Consider the following 20,922-nt stretch of genomic DNA (forward strand, 5'->3'; position numbering starts at 1 on the left):
TATGCAAAATATTGATTGACATTTTGGTTGTGGAATTCTGATAAATTTTAAGTTACAGTGAAACTGCAGTAATATTTTACAGAAAAAATGATAAGAAAACCATTTGATTGATCCTATCTTAACCTAGCTGTCATTTTGTTTACTGATGATACACTATCATGTATCTGTTACTTGGTTTTAGTTTGCTGTTCTCAAGAAGTGTGGATCGGCAAATTTTATGATGTTTTTTGGGTTGTTTGTTTTTAAATACAGATGTTAAACAAGAATCGGTTGCATATAATGAAGTGAAACACCTGGACTTAATTTAATTTATGGATAAAGGTGAATAAAGAAAAAACGGCTGATTTATCAATCTTGTGAGAAAGGAAGGGTTGTCCGGACAGAATGATTAGCTGTTTATGAACTTGGTTTAAAGCCTGTGTTGACCTTTAAAAACTGGCAGCAGCTCTTATAATAAATAGGCTGTATCAGTTTCGTTTTTGTCAGATATTTAAAGGTCGTAGGTTAGCTGCTGAATGCTACTGAAAATTTTCTGGAGATAAAATTTTCCTGATACTGGATGATAATGAATTACAAAATATGTGTTTTATTTGAAATAATTGATAACTGATTGGCAGAGTTTCAATTGGAATAATTCTGAAAAGGATGAGTTTTACAAAGAAGCTGTTCAGATCAGTGGTAAGATAATATTTTCTTTTTTATTTTCATTTCAGCAGTGTCGGTACTATTTTTGTTTATAGTGTGATTGCCACACATTTTGTTCTGAACATCAGATTTTGTTAAATCCAGTTTTTGGTAATTGTTTCCTCGTAAATTTTTCATAGTTTTGAATATCTGTGTAACATAGTAGAAATTGTTATTCATTCTGTTGTTTGTGATTACCTCCCTTTATTGCTCAGACAGAATTAAGTTCATGTGCAGTATTGAAAGTATTGCTTTTCCAACCATGTAATTATGAGTATTCTCTGTTTGGACAGCAGCTCTATCTGGTTTTTTTTATGTTTTTATGATAAAATTAAAAAGGCTTAATGAACTTTGAATTTTGTTCATAAAATGGCTTCAGTCCTTTGAGAATGGCTGGTTTATAAAGATTGGGGAGCATTAAAAATTTTCATTCCCAGTGCAGACTTTTCTGTCACAGTAGACTTTAAAGTTACAACAGAGTCATGTGGAGATATTGTCTAAATAGTTACTTGTAGAGAAGAAGTTAGTGTCTGTAAGAACTCAATGATATCAGTGATGTTGATTGCAAACTGTTATCTGACTGAACAAAATGTTGAAAAATTGTTCCGTTTTGTTGTGTTTAATGTTGCATGGTGACTATTCAGCTTTTGATGGCGGAGGAAGGCCCTTGGTACCCTCTGTGCATTATTATATTGCTGGCGGGCACCTGGGTCAAACCACCAGCCTTCTGTAAGCCAGCTGGATGGCTTCCTCACATGAAGAATTCAATGCCCAGACTCAGAGGCTCAAACCAAAATCAGTAAGGGGCAAGTGATATTCAAAGTCAGTGACCTTTAACACTTGACAAGGGGGTGGGGGGTGGAGGGGAGCCCGTTTTGAAAAATGTCTTTGAATCAGTCAAAAAGAAGAAATATCAGAACAACCGAAAATAAAGTAATTAATGCTTTCAGTACAAAACAATAAAAATAAAAGTGAAATTGTGTCAGCAACAAAAAGATAGCACACTCTATTAGATTGTACTTTGTCATAAAAATGTCAAATGCCAGATCTTGTAGTGCAAAAGTTAAGAGTGTCATCATGATTAAACTGTAGAAAATAGAAACGAAAAATCTCAAAAAAATGTGAATATTTTGATATGATTGGCAGTCACCCGCCCGCTTAGCTCAGTAGGTAGAGCGTTGGTCTACGGATCGCGGGGCATATGTTCTCCGTGACTATTTGATAAACGACATTGTGTCTGAAATCATTAGTCCTCCATCTCTGATATATGTGGGGAAGTTGGCAGTTACTTGCGGAGAACAAGTTTGCACTGGTATAGAATCCAGGAACACTGGTTAGGTTAACTGCCCGCCGTTATATGACTGAAATACTGTTGAAAAACGGCGTTAAACCCAAATCAAACAAACAAACAAATCAAAATGGATGACTGTTAAATATGCTTGAAAGAATCTAATAGAAACAATATAAATGTGACTGTGATTAAATACCTTCCTTTTTAGCTTGACTATTCAAAGAATAGGTAGAGCTATTGGACTAACCTGCACGTCGGCATCCACGTCCATGTCGGCGTTTGCGTCCCAATTTGGTTAAGTTTTTGTATGTAAGCTGATATCTCAGTAACCACTTGCGGGAGTTGATTGAAACTTCACACACTTATTCACTATGATAAACTGACTTACATTGCACAGGTTCCATAACTCTACTTTGCATATTTACAAAATTATACCCATTTTTCGACTTTTTTTGGTTAAGTTTTTGTGTGTAAGCTGGTATAATCTCGGGACTCACTGATGGGAATGGATTGAAACTTCACACAATTGTCCATTGTCATGAGCTGATATGCATTTTACAGGTTCCTTAAAACCTGTTTTGCAAATTTACAAAATTATGCTCCTTTAATATATTTGAATTGAATTCAAGGCTGTTGAATAGTCGAGCATTGCTTTCTTCCGACAGCTCTTGTTAATAGTTATAATACATAATGAACAGAAGTCAAAGTTTTGAACAAATCTGTTACTGGATCAAACTTTGATAAGCCACCTTTAAGAATGGACAAATAGTGAATGTAATGTCATATATCCCGTATTCTTATGGGAAAGTTTTTTTCTCAGTTGTTTGCCAAGAACTGGCTAGAATAAATATTGGTGAAAGAGTCAGAAATGCTGGTTCACCCCTGCGAAATGAAACGATACTGTTCATGAACAGTGCATGCATATTTCATGAATGGAGTTCATGAACACTTTATGAATTGTTCGTGAAGATAAAATGGCACAAATTCTATTCTTGAAACATTCTTAAATACTGTGTTCGTGAACAGTGCATGAAAAGTGAAAGATGACTTCAAGAACTAATGTACATGAACAGTTCATGAACAATTCACTTCATGAATAGTTCTTGATATTTTGTTGAACATGAATAGTTCATGAACTTCTTGCTGTATGTTTTTATTGTGCCATTTTATCTTCACGAACTAGCAGTGAACCATTCATGAACATGATTCTTCATTAGTTCATGAACTACCTGTCATGAGTATTGCATGAAAGATTCAAGAAAATAACATCATGATTGTTCCCTTAACCTTTTATCATGGACAATTCAAGAACTCTGTGTGATTCTTTAGTAGTTCATGAACTGTTCATGAACACTTTTTAAGGGCAGTTCATGTCCAAAAATTCAAGAACACAAATCAAGAACTGTTGAAGGTTAGTTCATGAACAGTTCTTTAATGGTTTGAAGTGTTCATGATTTCAAGAACTGCATTTCGCAGGGACAGTTATATGGCCTGACTGAACTACTGTTAAAAATGTTGTTGAACTCAACAAGACAAACAAGGACTTGCGTTACGTTGATTGTAAAGCAGAAAATATTGTTACTGAAACCACATTTTAGATACATTATTCAGTTTAACAAAACCGGAAAAGCATGTTGCAGTAAATACAAAATGTTAACTATAAAAATGTTGGCAGAACTGAAAAACACAAGAAGATGTTGCTCTGTAAATGAATGTTCCGTATTCTGTAATGTCACAAAGGATAATATCACAATCACGGTAATGTGAACATGTGTGTTTATTGGATTGTCATTGACCGCACAGTGTCTTTGTTAATGTACTTGGCAACATTCAGTTCTTATGGAAACCAGCATTTGAGTGGCTATATTGTAATGATATATAGACAACAGGAAGTGCTTTCCGATAGATTAAATCTTGTTTTGCTTACATAGAATGGTTGCTATAGTTTCGTCACAAAGAGCTGAACATGATTAAATTCTTTTTTAAGACCATTTATATGACTGTTTGTTGATTAGGATTGGTTGTAAATAAAGTCCTTTTACTTCTTGGGGATGAGATCTTGATAGCCTATATAATTCCATGTAGACAGTATTTGATTTAAAGTGCTTCTTGGGGATGAAATAACCTATATCATGCCACCTTGAAAATATTTGATTTAAAGTGGATTTTTGACATTCAAGTGCTTTTTTGTATATTTGAGTAGAACTTAAAGTGACACTTTTCTCAATACTTTTGATGATGTTTTGAAAACTTACTCAAGATAAGTATGATGATGTATGATCATTTAATTTTCAGAAGATATGTATGGCCCAAAAAGCCTTCAGTATAGTTGTAAGTCTAGGCCACAACAAAGTTATTTTTGGGGGCACATGGAGTTGCCCTTGTTTGTGTGTGCTTCCGAATTTGTGTCATGCATATCTTGACCAGGATTCATCAAATCTAACAGGATTGTCATTCCAGCATGTGAAATTGTGAACCTAATGTTTTAGATTGGATTTCACAAAGCCAGACCACAGTTATGTCCCTTGATTAGGTAAAAAAATATGCATAAAAAGGGCTGAAAAATTTGTGTCGCATGTATCTCACAAAGTAATTTTGACCTTAGGATTTTGAATATTATTCAGCATGTGAAGTTGTGTATTTGGGGTTTTGTTTGAGATTTAAATTCCACTTAGTCTTGCAGGCTAGAGTTATAGCCTTTGATTTAGTAAAAAATATGCACATAGAAAAGAGCATAAAAGCTTGTGTCACACATATTTTGAAACATATTTGACCTAAGGTCAGGAAACCTGACAGGAATATTATTCAGCATGTGAAGTTGTACACCTTTGGTTTTGTTTGGAATTTCTTTTGGTCAGATCAATTGAGCCATGCCATGAGAAAACCAACATAGTGGGTTTGCGATCAGCAATGGATCCAGACCAGCCTGCGCATCCGCGCAGTCTGGTCAGGCTCCATGCTGTTCGCTTTCAGAGCCTATTGGAATTGGAGAAACTGTTAGCGACCAGCATGGATCCAGACCATGCTGGTCGCAAAGCCACTATGTTGGTTTTCTCATGGCACAGCTCAATTTATTATGGCCCTTGATTTAGTCAAAAATATGAATAAAGGGCATATAAGTTTGTATTGCATGTTTCTCAGAAAGTGTTTGACTTAGAGTTATAAAACATGAGAGGATTGTCATATAGCATGTGAGATTGTGCACCTGGTGTTCTGTTTGGGATTTTACTCAGCCTGGCCAGAGAAAAATACACATTAATTAAGTTGCATTAAAAGACATTTCACCTACTGTCATGAAACCATGACATTGTACATGCAGTGACAAAAAGTAGGGAGGGGTGGCTGCACCAGTGTCCTTGGGACATGCATCTAGTTATAGTAATATTTTCTTCATACTTAACAATGTTTTAGCATTTGAATTGTAGCCTTTGACAAACAAATTTAAATCTAAAGTATATTGTTTTGAAATATCTATTGACCTCTTATCTGCCTTTGATATTCACTCTCCATCAATGATCTCCCTTTTGTAGCTCTTCTTTGAAAAACAGTACTTCCTGTACAGTTGTTATCAGGAAAGTGGGATTTATATTCCCTGCAAATACAGACTGAGGGGGGGGGGGGGGGGCACTCATCGTATGAGGGTTAATCACTCACTGAGGAATTACTCGACATTTTCCAATGTATTAAATCACCATTACCTTGCAATAAAACAGTCTGCTTGATTGTTTGTGTCAATACTTTCCTACTATGGTCTTATTCTCTGGTCAATTATCATCATAGGTAAATCAAGCACATCTCTTGTCAGTTTTATAGATAGATTTTTAAAGTTTGGAGAACTTAATGTATAAAATGTTTTATTTACAATGAATGAAAAATAACTGATAAGAGCATGATAAAATAACCACTTTTGGCTCATACATGAATATACTTGCAGAATCTTGCATAGCATTGGTACTTGAAACTTTCTTTCGAATACAGTCTAACTTGGGAAAAATGGCCACCTTAAAACAGTCTAACAGTCGGGTCCAATTACATGACTGTATTAGTTCATCATACTCAGTGTTATTTGAACCCTGTTAAGCAAATACCTGCAGTAAGAGGTCAGATGTATACATACACTTTTGAATTACAAATCTCAAGACATGTGAAGCACATTTCCCTAATATAGTTTGCTATTCTTTTAGCATTTATTAATTTTGGTTCCTGAGTGATGACTACTGAGTAAACTGAAGAAGGAAAAATACTTTAAAGCGTTGTCTTGAGCCTGTGTGTATCATGGGGAAAACTTTATTTGAAATTTGGCAGCAGCATTGCTTGATTACTGCAGCCATTATAAGATGTTCTTTCATTCTTAATTAACCTTTACCCTGCTAAATTTCTAAAATGGACTGGTCCATCATTCAGTTTGGGCAGTACCACTTATTATTCAAAGGGATGTTTGCCGTAAATTTACTGACTGAATAGTGAACAGTGCAGACCATGTTCAGACTGCACGGATGTGCAGGCTGATCTTGGTCTGCACTGGTCGCAAAGGCAGAATCACTTGCTGTCAGCAGGCTAAAGGTTAAATACAACACAATGTAAGTGACCATGTATTTTTCTGGAGGTAATGAGGCAAGTTACCTGTGAAATTAATGTCATTGTTAATTGCTCTTATTGTTACATTTTGTTGTTCGGTAGTGTTTTTATAGCGTAGAGGAAGTCCTAAAACGGAAAAAGCATGTCTTTGTTTTAAGAAAAATGAAAACTAGAAAAAAACAAATTGCATTGTCATGAACTTATTTCATGTAAGTTACTCAGGCCAATACAGTGTCTTCAATGTTGTATTGTAAGCTCCTAAGCTTTTTTTCTCCAGACTTCTGTCTTAATATGCAGATTTTTGCCAGGGAATGTTTGATTAAGAAAAGCATATCAGAAAATGTCTGAAGTTGTGCAGTGATTGATTTTTGTGCTTCTTGGGCTAAATATGGTAGATTGTGTGTAAACAAATTTTACAGATTTGGTAAAGGTTTCTTTAAATTTGTGAGGGTGAAAGTTTTAGCAGTTGTATTTCCATATTATAAATACTAAACATAATATTTCTCTAACTTTTATACTGATTTTAATCATGACTACTTATAAGTATTGATTTGTTTCTCTGGAAAATCACATGATATAATATGTATACCATATTATTATATAAGGGAATTCTGCAGTCTGTGTAATGTTAATGCGATGTCTGTTCTCATTTCAGTCTGTACCGGCAGCGGGCAAGTCAACCAGTCAAGAGAGTGAACAGAGTCTGATAAGTGTGGATGGTTCCGAGGAGGTATAGCATTACAGTCTCTTTGTAGATTAAAATGTGACCATCTTACCATATTTGGCAGAAGGAAAAGGCTGTAAGAGCAGTCTGTATTATTTTGTCGGATTTTTAATCATACAGTTTAGATCATATGGACTGGTTTTCCAGTTTTGTAATGGTGGAAGAAGACCTCATGTGCCAGTTCAGACATTATTTCAGGCACTGATGGACCACCAACCTTTCACAAGTCAGTTGAATAGCATCTGGATGACCCAAGCAAGACTATTGAGGGGCAAGGGATTTGAAATCAGGGACTTTAACTGCTAGTCTGCGGAGGCCCCCTTTTAGAGCAGAATAGGTTTTCTGGGTAGAAAACCTAGCAATAAGAGATGCTACAGACACGCACTGTGACATCAGTTTTTGACGTCATTAGCTATAAACAGAATACCCATTTAATAGTGATTTATTATTATGCCCCCCTTCGAAGAAGGAAAGGTATATTGTTTTGCAGATGTCTGTCGGTCAGTCGGTATGATAACTCAAGAATGCTTGGGCTTAGGATCATGAAAGTTGAAAGGGTGGGTGGACATAACCAGCAGATGACCCCTGGTCAGTAGGTCAAAGGTCAAGGTCACAGTGACCCAGAACAGTTAAATTGTTTCCAGATGGTAACTCAAGAATGCTTGGGCCTAGGACCATGAAAGTTGATAGGGTGGTTGGTTATGACCAGCAGATGACCCCTATTGATTTTGAGATCAGTAGGTCAAAGGTCAAGGTCACAGTGACCCAGAACAGTTAAATGGTTTCCAGATGATAACTCAAGAATGCTTGGGCCTAGGATCATGAAAGTTGATAGGGAAGTTGGTCATGACCAGCAGATGACTCTATTGATTTTGAGGTCAGTAGGTCAAAGGTCAAGGTCGCAGTGACCAGGAACAGTTTAAAGGTTTCCGGATAATAACTCAAGAATGCTTGGGCCTAGGATCAAGAAAGTTGATAGGGAGGTTGGTCATGACCAGCAGATGACCCTTATTGATTTTGAGGTCTGTAGGCTAAAGGTCAAGGAAACAGGGACCTGGAACAGTAAAACTGTTTCCAGACGATAACTTGAGAACGCTTGGGCTTAGGATCACGGAACTTAATAGGGAGGTTGATCATGACCAGCAGATGACCCCTATTGATTTTTAGGTCAGTAGGTCAAAGGTCAAGGTCACAGTGACATGGAACAGTTAAAATGTTTCTGGACGATAACTTCAGAATGCTTGGGCCTAGGATCACGAAACTTAATAGGGAGGTTTATCATGACACGCAGATGACCCCTATTGATTTTTAGGTCAATAGGTCAAAGGTCAAGGTCACTTTGACCAAGAACAGTAGAACTTTTGTGCACAGTGACCAAATAATTTCTATTCCTTTTGTAATTACTGAATGCATCAAGGGGGGCATTTCGTGTTCTACGAGCTCTTGTTTAAAATATCCTTGAAAATATTGAAGTTAGGCAAGAAAAAATATCTTACATACCTGTGTAAGACAGAGGGGTTCTGTTTGACAGTTTCGCATTCCTAGCTACCCTTATGGTTTTAAAAACCATGTCTTATATAGGCAGGCATGTAAGATTCGTACAGTCTATTGGTACGGCTTTCAGAGAAGCTTGGCTAAACTCGTTAAAGTAAAATGACATTTTCAGTATCCTCCCTGTATGATATACAGTGATATTTTGGCTGTTTAAATACAGCATTAATCTTTTTATAGTCTGACAGCATCACACCATGTGCTTGTAACACTCCCTGTAAAATGATTTTTGTACTGAAATGATGCGCTAAAAGCATGTTTCATATACTTTAATTTCCCAATAGATTTTGAAAATCTACCTAATTAGAAGAAAATAGCTTGTAAGGCACAGCTGGTTTTGTTGTCGTCTGGATTGATGATCTAATAAAGGCAATAAATTACATGTTTCCTGCTGTTGTGCAGTGCAGACACTTAACTTATTACAGTGAAAGTCTCCTATATACTAAACACACCTCCAAAAATTGAAGAGTGCTTTTGCCACAAAAATCAATTATTTTCGGAATCTGAAATTTTGGAAGTTGATATCTGTTTGTTCTGGATTAGTTGCAGCACTATATATACAGGGTGGTCAATAATTATAGGTTATTAGCTTTGTATTGGGAAATATGCACGAGTCCTGCAGCGGGAATATTGCACGATGTTAGAGCGCAATATTATTCCTCAAAAGAACGAGTGCATATTCCTTGATGCAGATCTAATTATCTTTTTCTTACATACGCATCTACATTTAAAATTATTATATAAATGATACAAATTTGTTATTAACCCTGAGTGAAATTGAAATAAGAAATTTGAATGTCAATATGGAAAAATATTGACGTTTCAGTTTCTATTGAAACCCAACGGAGTTATTATTAAATGAGTATGTAATAAGACCTGAAATTTGGGTTGCATGAGAGTCATGGATTGTATAAATGTGTATTTTTGTTTGAAAACTGCTGTAACATGTGTCTCTGGTGTTGACATGACCTGAATTGTATCAGTGTGACATAAAACTGAACAAAAACAAAACAAGCTTCATGTGGTGAAGTTCTAAATTACTAAGCTGGAGGTTCATTTTATGTAGTTTGGCTCCAAGGGAAATAAATAAATGATAAAATTTCAATTTTATTTTTGGCAGTGTCTTCTGACAGCAAAAAGGTAAAAACTAGCTGTCTGTTATATTTCAGCAGGGTTTGAATTATAGATAGAATACAACATTCTGGGAATACTATATAGACTGCTGGTAATCAAGCAGGGTTTCTTGTACATATTGATAATCCTTTCCCTTTTTATCATTCAGTTGTGAAAGTTACTTTTCTATGAATCAATGTGGTATTAGGCAAAATTGGATTTCTCTTTTTTTCTGTAATGGTGAAAAGATAGTATATATCTGTTATTTCCTGGAGAAAAATTCACTGATTTAGTCAATAGCTTTTGGTCAATAAAGTGATGAAATACATAAAAGAAAAATGTCTGCATCTAAGCACAAAATCTGGAAACGTTGGCATACAAAATATAGGAAAAACTGTTTGGTTGCTTACACATATTCTCAGTTATTATTCTTGCAAAAATGCTATAAATAAGTTAACCCTTATCATGCTGGACACGACAGATTCTGCCTTTGGGAACAGTGCAGTCTGATCAAGATCTGCACTGTTCGCCATTCAGTCAGTATCATTTTGGTTAGCTCCCCTTTTAACAGTTAATGGTACTGTCCAAATTGAAAGATGGACAAGTTCATTATAGAAATTTAGCAGAGTATGGATTAATAATCTGATCTCCTTGTAGATTCAGTAGCAAAATGCTATTGATTATTGAGGTCATATGTTCAAGCCTAGTCAGGCTACACTTCCAACTTTTCTTCGAGGGAAATGTTCTTTTAGATGAGTTGCCAAAATATATGAGGCTTTTGTTAGTTTGTTCTCCACTCCTGTTTCTTGTTGGTCATCCACTTCAGTTGTAAAGAAGAAAGCCCGTCTAAAGTAAAGAAAGTCACTTTTCATTATACACTTAACTGAATGACTTCAGATTGAAAACAATAATAGTTTTGAAGGTAGACTAGCAAGCCATTCAATGATTGTTTAATTACATGGCATCAGTACAGGTTTTGACTTTATTCCAGAAAAATTTAGTGTTAAACCATAGGCCAGTCCATAGCAGGAACTGGACCAGCGGTTTATATTAGGAGTCCTGTAGTAATACATATACTAATATGAAAAAACAATTCACATTCCTGATAAAAAATGAAATTTGATGTCACATATTACGATAAAGAGTGCTACCGCATCAGATATACTAAAAGCTGTTTTAGAATCAAAATGATAAAACAGAATGGTGTTACAATTAAATCCCCACACACTGTGTATAGATTGTTAGATATGTAGAATAACTCACTAGACGTCTGTGCACTCCCTAAATTATTCAGCAGAACATGTTACTTCAAGTGTTTTAACACTTTTTAAACACAGGCGTTGGCGTCATGTCAGCCTACTATGTTTGGTGCCATACATGCGCCATGACGTAGTACTTTCCTACTTTATCTATTGCTTACATAAAAGGCATAATTAGAATTGAAATAATGTATAACAGAACCATGTTTTAACATATCTCAAGAATACACATTATTACACTAGCGTACAACCACAAGCGTATTATTTCGATATGTCAAAACTTGAGTTTGCTGTATGTTGTTTCTTAAGTATTAACTGAAATGAATTTTGAAATATGATGCCAGTATGACTCGGAAGATTATTCTGTTGCTTTAGGAATTGGCCTGTATTTATGTAATTCATATGAGCCATGCCATGAGAAAACCAACATAGTGGCTTTGTGACAAGCATGGATCCAGACCAGCCTGCGCATCCGCGCAGTCTGGTTAGGATCCATGCTGTTCGCTAACAGTTTCTCCAATTCCAATAGGCTTTAAAAGCAAACAGCGTTGATCCTGACCAGACTGCGCGGATGCGAAGGCTGGTCTGGATCAATGCTGGTCGCAAACCCACTATGTTGGTTTTCTCATGGCATGGCTCATATATTTTCTCCTTTACAGGATCTGTTCTCAAGCAACTGGAAGTCTGGTGTAGCCTCGGTAAAAACTGGTAGATCCACATCCTTAGATAGCTTACCAGGTATACATATTATCCATCCAAATCCCATCTATTCTTTGCTATAAACTTCCAGAAATATGATAGTCCTAAATCGTTTTCATTAGCCAGCCCGCTTACCTCAGTAGGGAGACAACAGATCTATGGATCTCAGGGCCATGGGTTCTATTCCCAGGCGAGGTGTATGTTGTCTGTGATGACTTGATAAAAGGCATTGTGTCTAAAATCATTTGTCCACCACCTCTGATTCATGTGGGGAAGTTGGCAGTAATTTGTGTAGAAAAGGTAAGTTCTGGTGCAGAATCTAGGAATGTTGGATAGGTCAAACTCACCAGTCCATAACTGAAGAACAGTTGAAAAACTGCCCTTAAAAAGATAAATTAATTGTTGACTACATTACCTGTCTTGAATTTTTGACAGCATTACCTGTCTTGAATAAGTTTATATAAATTTGTGTTAATGTTCTTGAAAAAAATTTAAAAAAGAAAAGAAAAACCATCATTCTCCAGTGAAATTTATGTATTTTATCTTTTATATACAGAAAATCAGATGGAGGAGATGGACTTTGAAGCAGTACAGATGAGATCAACAAGTCTCAGTAATGAGGCAGCCAAACATCGTATCTCTGTAAAACCAAAGACAAAAAGACTATCGAAAAAAATGTCCATGAGGAAAAGGGAGGTAATAAATGATTACATTCATAATTGATTACTTTAAATTTTATAGAGGGTTTAGAGTTGGGTTGTTTTCCACTAACTTGTGTTATTGTAGATAGGTTAAGTTTAAATATGTTGAAAAATGTTTGAAATTCCCCATGCAACTTTTACTTCTAATTGAATAGACACAGTTACATAGCCTTGAAAAAAGACAGCTGTATATAAATTGTTTATTTTCAAAATGTTGATGTATCTGCCGCAAAGTTGAAAATGTTGAGGTCTGAATTTGAATTTCTTCAGTGTCAAAGTTTGAAAAGTAATACAAAAAGTGAAAGCCCATGTAGAGTCCTTAGGATCGGCCGAATTTCAGAGACAAAGTGCAGAGGGCACATCCCAAGTTGCTAGGTTCGGAGATCTTAACTTTGTGTCCGCTCTATATCTTCTTAACTGCTTGGAAGATTTTCATAAAACTAACATCAAATATTTGCTTCATCAAGATGATGTACAGAGTGCACAACCCAGGTCAGTAAGTTAAAGGTCAAGATCACATTTGGAGGTCTAAAATCAAATAGCTCAAATTTGTGGCCACTCAGTGTTTTTAGCTCACATAGTGACAAGGTGAGCTTTTGTGATCATCCGTCGTCCGTCGTCAGTCCGTGCCTCTCGTGCGTCCGTGCGTCAACAATTTCTTGTCTGCACGATAGTGGTTTCATTTATGATTTTATTTTAACCAAACTTGCACAAAACTTGTATCACCACAAGATCTTAGTTCCTTTCTTGAACTGGCCAGATACCACCATGGGTTCCAGAGTTATGGCCCCTTAAAGGTCCAAAAATTGGCTATTTTGGCTTTTGCAGCCATATAGAGACTTCATTTATGGTTTTATTTGATACAAACTTCCAAAATATCTTCAACAACAATAAATCTTGGATTCCATGACAAATCAGATCCATTCGTAGGTTCCAGAGTTATTTTACAATCTGATTACCTCCCCTGATTGTAATCAAAATGGATTTATATCAGTAAGTACTTATAGGATTTTTGAAATTTCATTATTGTCATTAGTTGGACTGAGCCAATGAGGGTAGATAACTTTGGACTAATTTTATGTCAAATTACCTCCCTTTATTTCAAATTAAAATGGGTATATCTCCATAATAATGAAAATACTGATCTGAAATTTCATTTGTGTCAACAGATTTATTTGGCAGATCCTTCTTTTGTTAACTTACAATCATTTTTTTTTAATTACTTCCCTTTTACATTACTATAAATAGCTTATTTTTAGTAACTTTTTTATTATTGGCCGTAGGGAAAAACCGAGACCACTTTCCTGTGGTACAACAATTTTTAGGTGTATTTTGACATATCTGTACCTTGTAAGGATTTTTTTTTTTCTTTTTGGTTAAATTTCTTTCCTTTGTTGTTCCTGTCCTTTGGACTTAGATATTTTTTCTGAGGACATTCTTGTCCTCAAGTGCAATGATAACAGGTGAGCGATATAGGGCCATCATGGCCCTCTTGTCTAAAGTAGTGGAAAGATTTTCATAAAATTTGCATTAATTGTTAACATCATCAAAACAACATGCAGAGCACACAACCCAGGTCACTAGGTACAATGTCACACTTTGAGATTATAAAGACTTAATAGCTCCAAATTTGTGTCTGCTCATAAAATTTGCATCAGCTGTTGACCTCATCCAGGTGAAATGTTAGGTTCAAGGTCAAAGTCACACTTAATGGTCAGAAGTCATGATCACAACACATATCTTTCCCTGTATCAAAAATCTATCTGGGGGTGTTAATTGCCTTTACTGAGAGCTCTAGTTGTTAAATACTTTCTCTTTTTATGCCCCCGGCATCTACTGATGTGGGACGCATATAGTGATTGTCCTGTCCGTCCGTTCGTCCATACGAGGTTAACAAAATGGGACTGTTTTGTCTAGCATCAATACCCCTTACTAGAATGACTTGATTCTAATGCAGATGTAACCTGTGACCATTCCTCATCTTCAGACATCACCTGACCTCAGTTTGACCTTGAACTTGACCTCCTTTTGGACTTAGGTTGCTTTGTAATGGCAAGGATGCCACCAGGGGCATCAAGCGTTTATTGAACGCAGCTCCTTGTTTTGTGGCAGTCTAAAATAGAAATTGAAAATTGAAATCTGATATGGTGGTAATTCATAAGGATTAGCATACATTATACACATAATTTACTAGCCCGCCCGCTTAGCTCAGTAGGTAAGAGCGTTGGTCTACGGATCGCGGGGTCGCGAGTTCGATCCTCGGGCGGGGCGTATGTTCTCCGTGACTATTTGATAAACGACATTGTGTCTGAAATCATTAGTCCTCCACCTCTGATAATTCATGTGGGGAAGTTGGCAGTTACTTGCGGGGAACAGGTTTGTACTGGTACAGAATCCAGGAACACTGGTTAGGTTAACTGCCTGCCGTTACATGACTGAAATACTGTTGAAAAACGGCGTTAAACCCAAAACAAAACAAAAAACAAAAAAACATAATTTACTGGTTTCTTAATGGTAATTTTGTGATGAGTTGTTATTTTCTTACTATTACAGAGATCTCCAGCATCACAGTTACCTGATGTAAAGGAAGAACCTCCCACAAAGTCACAGGCAGATCAAGGTAATGTTACATTTATCAGCAATTATTGTACCCCCCCCCCCCACTCGACAACAAAGTTGTAAGAGGAGGTATACTGGTTTCAGGTTGTCTGTCTGTCCGTAGACACAATCTTGTGCACACCATCTCTCCTCATCCCCTTGACACAATTTAATGAAACTTCACACAGGTGATCAGTAACAACAGTAATTGTGCATGGGGCATGTTAGGTTCTTTCAGAAAAAAAAAATTGCAGAGTTACGGGATTTTGTTTTTATGCCCCCGAAGGGAGGCATATAGTTTTTGAACCGTCTGTCTGTCAGTCTGTCGGTGTGTCCGCAATTTTCATGTCCGGTCCATATCTTTGTCATCGATGGATGGGTTTTCAAATAACTTGGCATGAATGTGTACCACAGTAAGACGACGTGTCGCGCGAAAGACCCAGGTCCGTAGCTCAAAGGTCAAGGTCACACTTAGACGTTAAAGGTCATTTTTCATGATGTGCATTCATGTCCGGGCAACATCTTTGTCATCGATGGATGGATTTTCAAATAACTTGGCATGAATGTGTACCACAGTAAGACGACGTGTCGCGCGAAAGACCCAGGTCCGTAGCTCAAAGGTCAAGGTCACACTTAGACGTTAAAGGTCATTTTTCATGATGTGCATTCGTGTCCGGTCCATATCTTTGTCATCCATGGATGGATTTTCAAATAACTTGGCATGAATGTGTACCACAGTAAGACGACGTGCCGCATGCAAGACCCAGGTCCGTAGCTCAAAGGTCAAGATCACACTTAGACGTTAAAGGTCATATTTCATGATAGTGCATTGATGGGCATGTCCGCTCCATATCTTTGTCATTCATGCATGGATTTTAAAATTATTGGGCATGAATGTGTACCACAGTAAGACGACGTGTCGCGCGCAAGACCCAGGTCCATAGGTCAAAGGTCCTAAACTCTAACATCGGCCATAACTGTTCATTCAAAGTGCCATCGGGGGCATGTGTCATCCTATGGAGACAGCTCTTGTTTGTTACTATACTATATACATATACACAATCTTGTGCGCACCATCTCTCCTCATCCCCTTGATACAGTTTAATGAAACTTCACACAAGTGATCAGTATCAACAGTAGTTGTGCAACAGGCATGTTAGGTTCCTTCAGAAAAAAATTTGCAGGGTTACAGGACTTTGTTTTTTGTTACTATACTATATACATAGACACAATCTTGTGCGCACCATCTCTCCTCATCCCCTTGACACAATTTAATGAAACTTCACTCAAGTGATCAGTAACAACAGTAGTTGTGCATGGGGCATGTTAGGTTCTTTCAACAACAGATATTGCAGAGTTATGGGACTTTGTTTCTTGTTAACATACTATGTACATACAGTCTGCATATGCAATCTTGTGCGCGCCTAATCTTCCGAACCCTTGCACACAATTAATTGAAACTTCACACAAGTGATCAGTACCAACCCTAGTTGTGCATGGTGCATGTTACCTTCTTTAAGATGAATATTCTGCATAGTTATGGGACTTTGTTTTTTGTTACTATACTGTATACATACAGTCTATATACATACAGTCCACATAATTATTCAGTCTTATGTGTGTCAAATTGCAATGTACTGAGTCAGTACATGCGGGGGGTACATTCATTACCTTTAGTGATAGCTCTAGTTATTCCATGATTGATCTTTTTGATAAAGGGGCTTGAAATTTCATTAGATGTGTTTATCACAGGCCTTTGTTACCGAGTGGTTAAGGTTGCTGACTTGGAATCACTTACCTGTCACTACATTGGGTTTGAAACCTCGCTTGGGGTGAAGAATTCTTCCATTCGAGAAAGCCATCCAGCTGGCTTACTGGGGGTCTGTGGTTGAGACTACCCAAGTACTCTCCTGTGCCTTGGATAATGACTGGACGGTCACCTGGCGTCTTCCACCACCAATAAAAATTCAGAACAGCGCCATTTTACCTGAAGAAAAGGCCCATTAGAATGTTTCTTTGTTTGTGTACGTCTTGTAGTTAATCTGTGTGTATAATTGTAAGCATTCATGGAAAAATGTTTGATATTAAAATAATCGCATGCTGCCCTACATTTACATGTATACAGTTTGAGCCAGAAAGTTAAGATTTTCAAATTTTGTTTAATGGAGGCATATATCGAAATTAAGCATTTGAAAATTGGTTTCACAGACTGTCATTAAAACAAATTGTGAAATCATTTAATTTTGTTGGCATGAAATTTTGTAGTTTTGACCCAAACGGCTATTTTGGCAGAACAGAAATTTTGTGGCTTTCAACATTCATAGATTACTTGATGTCAAGTATATTAAATTTTGTTCATTAGGGTTAAAGTTCATGAATTGACACAAATACTAAATCCATGAAAATGAGTCCCAACAGACCCAACAAATATTAATTATTTTACAGTATATTAAAACAGTAAAATTAAATGTATGCATACATATACAGTGCTGGTAATTGTAAATTTCTTCCCACTTTTGGCGGAATCAATAATTTTATGCTTTGCATCATAGTAAATGTATTTTGGAATTGTTCTAGTAATACTTTAATTTTGAAAAAGATTCTAAGCCATTTTCATTTACTGCCATAAGGAAATTGTTGACTTAATTTCTGGTCCATGATTGGCCAGTTTGCAGATCGGCCAGATTTAACAGATTTATCAGAATATTTACACAATTATGGACAAAAATGACTTGAGTTTTGTTTGATAAACTAAGGACTTTTTTTTAAAGATATGTGAAAAAGTAAATTATTTCCTGTTTCATGGATTTCCTAAAAAGACCAAGCATCCAGTTTATGGAATATGTCAGTTAGACATTATTGCTCAGTTTGTTTGGCTTACACTTGCTAATTTCAGCTAATTTATGAAAAGCTTAAAAGTTTGAAACATTCTTAGCGAATATTAGTGCACAGTTAAACATATCTTGTTTCACAACAGTTTTTTTGACATTTCAGAGCCAAAACAGACAGTTCCTCACAAGACTGTTATTTCAACTACCATCCCTGTAGGACCATCGGCAGATTCTAATGTTCATGTCATACCAAAGTCTGAACCTAGGGATATCCCAAGTCAGCCAGAGGTCACGCTGAGGTCACATGTCAAGGATGTTGCCAGGTCAGACCCCAGAGATATTCCACAGTCAACAACACAGATTGAAGAAAAGAGTAGACCACGATCTTTGTCACCGCTGTCTACAAGTCCGGTGTCACAGTCTATGCTACATGAAGTCAAACTAAGGAAGAGACCGGTGTCTGGCAAGTTCGATGGTGAAGATGTTAATAAGGAAACAGATAACAGTGAAAATGAACTGGCAAAAGCCTTTAATAGAGCAAAGAGAATTTCTAAAAAGTTTGATGAAGAGGGTAATGTTGTAGATGTGAATGTAAAGCCAGGTGTAAAGGTTCAAGAGAAAGAAATAGAAGTGAAAAAGCTGGTAGAAGTAACAAAACCTGTGTCAGAAACTAAGACTTTGCCAGTTACTTCACCTGTGAAAGACTCGCCTGCTTCTCCCGTATCAGGGGTAAGCTTTGTGTTGAAAAAAGAGCCTTTGCGACCTGGAAACAAAACAGAAAGTTCAAAAAGTGTTAATAATGAACTAAAAGATATTCCAAAAGTTGCAGCAGCAGAGCCAAAAGCTACGATAACAGAAACTCCAAAGTCTGTTACTATAAGCACTGCCACTGATGCTGAAAAGGCAAAAGAAATTAAATCGACGGAGAAAGAGGCTAAAGTAGATTTGCCAACAGCATCACCAAAGCAAGGATCACCAGAGAAACTAGCTTCTCCTAGGGAAGAATATAAACTCAAAAGAGCAGCTAGAAGTAAAACACTGCCAGTTTCTAAAGATATTATGGACAAATCTGAAGAAGTAGAAACCAAGTTAGCAACTAACAGGTTAGGAAGTCCTCCACTTGGAAATCGGGAAAGAAATGATTATGACAGTGTTGAAGTTGGTGTGAAATCTGCAAGTATTCAGTCTAAAAGGTCGTCCTGGGCTCCGGCCAGTGCAACTACAGCAAATGCTGCAGAACCTGCTTGGGTTGTACGCGCAAGACTGAAACAAATGGAACAGGAGAAGAAAGCAGAAGAAGATAAACCTGATGCTGCAAAAGAAGTTAAGAACGAAGTGAAGGGAGCAAGTCAGAATAGTTTCATTAAAAGTGAAAAAGTTGAAACTGTTAAATCAGCAAATGAACAAAAAACTGATATTCCAAAGGGCACAGTGCAAACAGGTGGAGTTAAGTCATGGGCTCAAAGTTACAGTGCAAAACCATTTGAAAAGCCAACAGTTTCTATAGCATCTAAACCAAATGTTGGTGTAGTTAAAACAAGTGTTCATTCTGTAAAGCCTCCTGTAACTGCAAACTTGGAACAACAAACTAAAGCAACTGTTTCAGTAAATTCAATGGCTAGTTCTAATGTGGTAGCCTCAGCAAATTCAAAGCCCGTAGCAACAACTTCTGCCAAACCAACAGTTTCATCTGTTAACAAGCCAACAGTTTCGTCAACTGTTTCTAAACCAACAGTTACAGCTTCTGCTAAAACAGCTGTTTCAGTTGCATCAAAACCTGGATTTGCAAAACCATTAGGGACAGCAAGTTCGAAGTCAACTGTCACAGTGTCTGCAGCTTCAAGTGCTGATAAACCCACTTCCCAGATTTCAAAACCAACAGTTTCAGTTTCTGGAACATTAAGTTCCGATAAACCATTTTCTCAAAGTGTAAAATCAACATCCGGATTTGGGGGAGTTTCTTCTGCTTCAAGTAACTTTTCAAGGTCTTTTACTGCAAAATCTGTGACTGGCGTTCAAAAGACTGGACAGGATATGAAGCCAGCCTCACAATCTTCCGTTAAACCTGTCAGTATTTCAAGAGCAGATTCAAAAGATTCTACAAATAAATCTATATCTGTAAGCAGCATTACTAAAACACACAATCAAGACAACAAAAAAACTGACAATGATATGAAAAACACAAGCACAGCAACCTCAACTGTGAAAACTGGCAGCTACTTCGATAAATCAAAAACAGCATTTAGTAGTACTGGCACAAAGCCGGATACAAGCTCGGCAGTGCCACCATGGAAACAAGCTCTGAATCAGCGGAAACCTTCCGCTGGAGCCCAGCAAGTGAAGATAGAAATAATTGATAAAGATACAGAGAAGCCAGCTCAGAAAAAGGTGGATGAGGTAATTATTTCAACTCGGTGATTACTCACCTTTTCAGTGGTTAAAAGGGGCTTGCTCCGAGATATATGTCATATGTTTTGAAATTGAAGAAGTTCTTTCATTAGCTGGTAATTCTAATACTAAAAATACTGTTAATTAAGAAATGATATATCTCACCATTGTTTGGAGTTCAGATGTGAAAGAATCATATCACGACAACGACAAACGACAAACAATGATTTTATTCAAGAGCAAATCACTGAATGAGATATATTATTTCGACTCTAACATATTATTAAGGATTGAAGTACATCCTTGAAGACATCCATCAAATATTTGCCTGTTTCTAATGGTTTCTTTTCCAGCGCCCGGCTATGACGTAATAATTGTGATGTGGGAAAAATGAATTGTTGTAAAATAACACAAAATTTTCAGCCTTCTTTGTTTAATAGGAAAATGAATCAAGTTGTGTTTGAGTTGAAATTCTAACACAACCAGATTTGTTTTCCTTTTAAAC

General features: G+C 36.7%; 1 protein-coding gene across 7 annotated transcripts in view; it reads left to right on the plus strand.

Annotated features, from left to right (window-relative positions):
- The window catches only part of LOC123557272 (nucleolar protein dao-5-like), a 78,102-nt gene that overhangs the window by 46,237 nt on the left and 10,943 nt on the right, over positions 1–20,922 (plus strand). For 5 of the 7 annotated variants that reach the window (XM_045348662.2, XM_045348659.2, XM_045348663.2 and 2 more), the window contains 5 exons: positions 7,209–7,283; positions 11,860–11,938; positions 12,456–12,595; positions 15,154–15,220; positions 18,193–20,426. In XM_045348662.2, the coding sequence (XP_045204597.2) occupies positions 7,209–7,283; positions 11,860–11,938; positions 12,456–12,595; positions 15,154–15,220; positions 18,193–20,426 (2,595 nt within the window). Of the gene's footprint in view, positions 1–252; positions 679–7,208; positions 7,284–11,859; positions 11,939–12,455; positions 12,596–15,153; positions 15,221–18,192; positions 20,427–20,922 lie in introns of all 7 variants that reach the window. The other 2 variants (XM_045348665.2, XM_045348666.2) reach the window with 2 other exon arrangements.

Source organism: Mercenaria mercenaria, chromosome 5 (assembly GCF_021730395.1).
Source record: "Mercenaria mercenaria strain notata chromosome 5, MADL_Memer_1, whole genome shotgun sequence".
Lineage (NCBI taxonomy): Eukaryota > Metazoa > Mollusca > Bivalvia > Venerida > Veneridae > Mercenaria > Mercenaria mercenaria.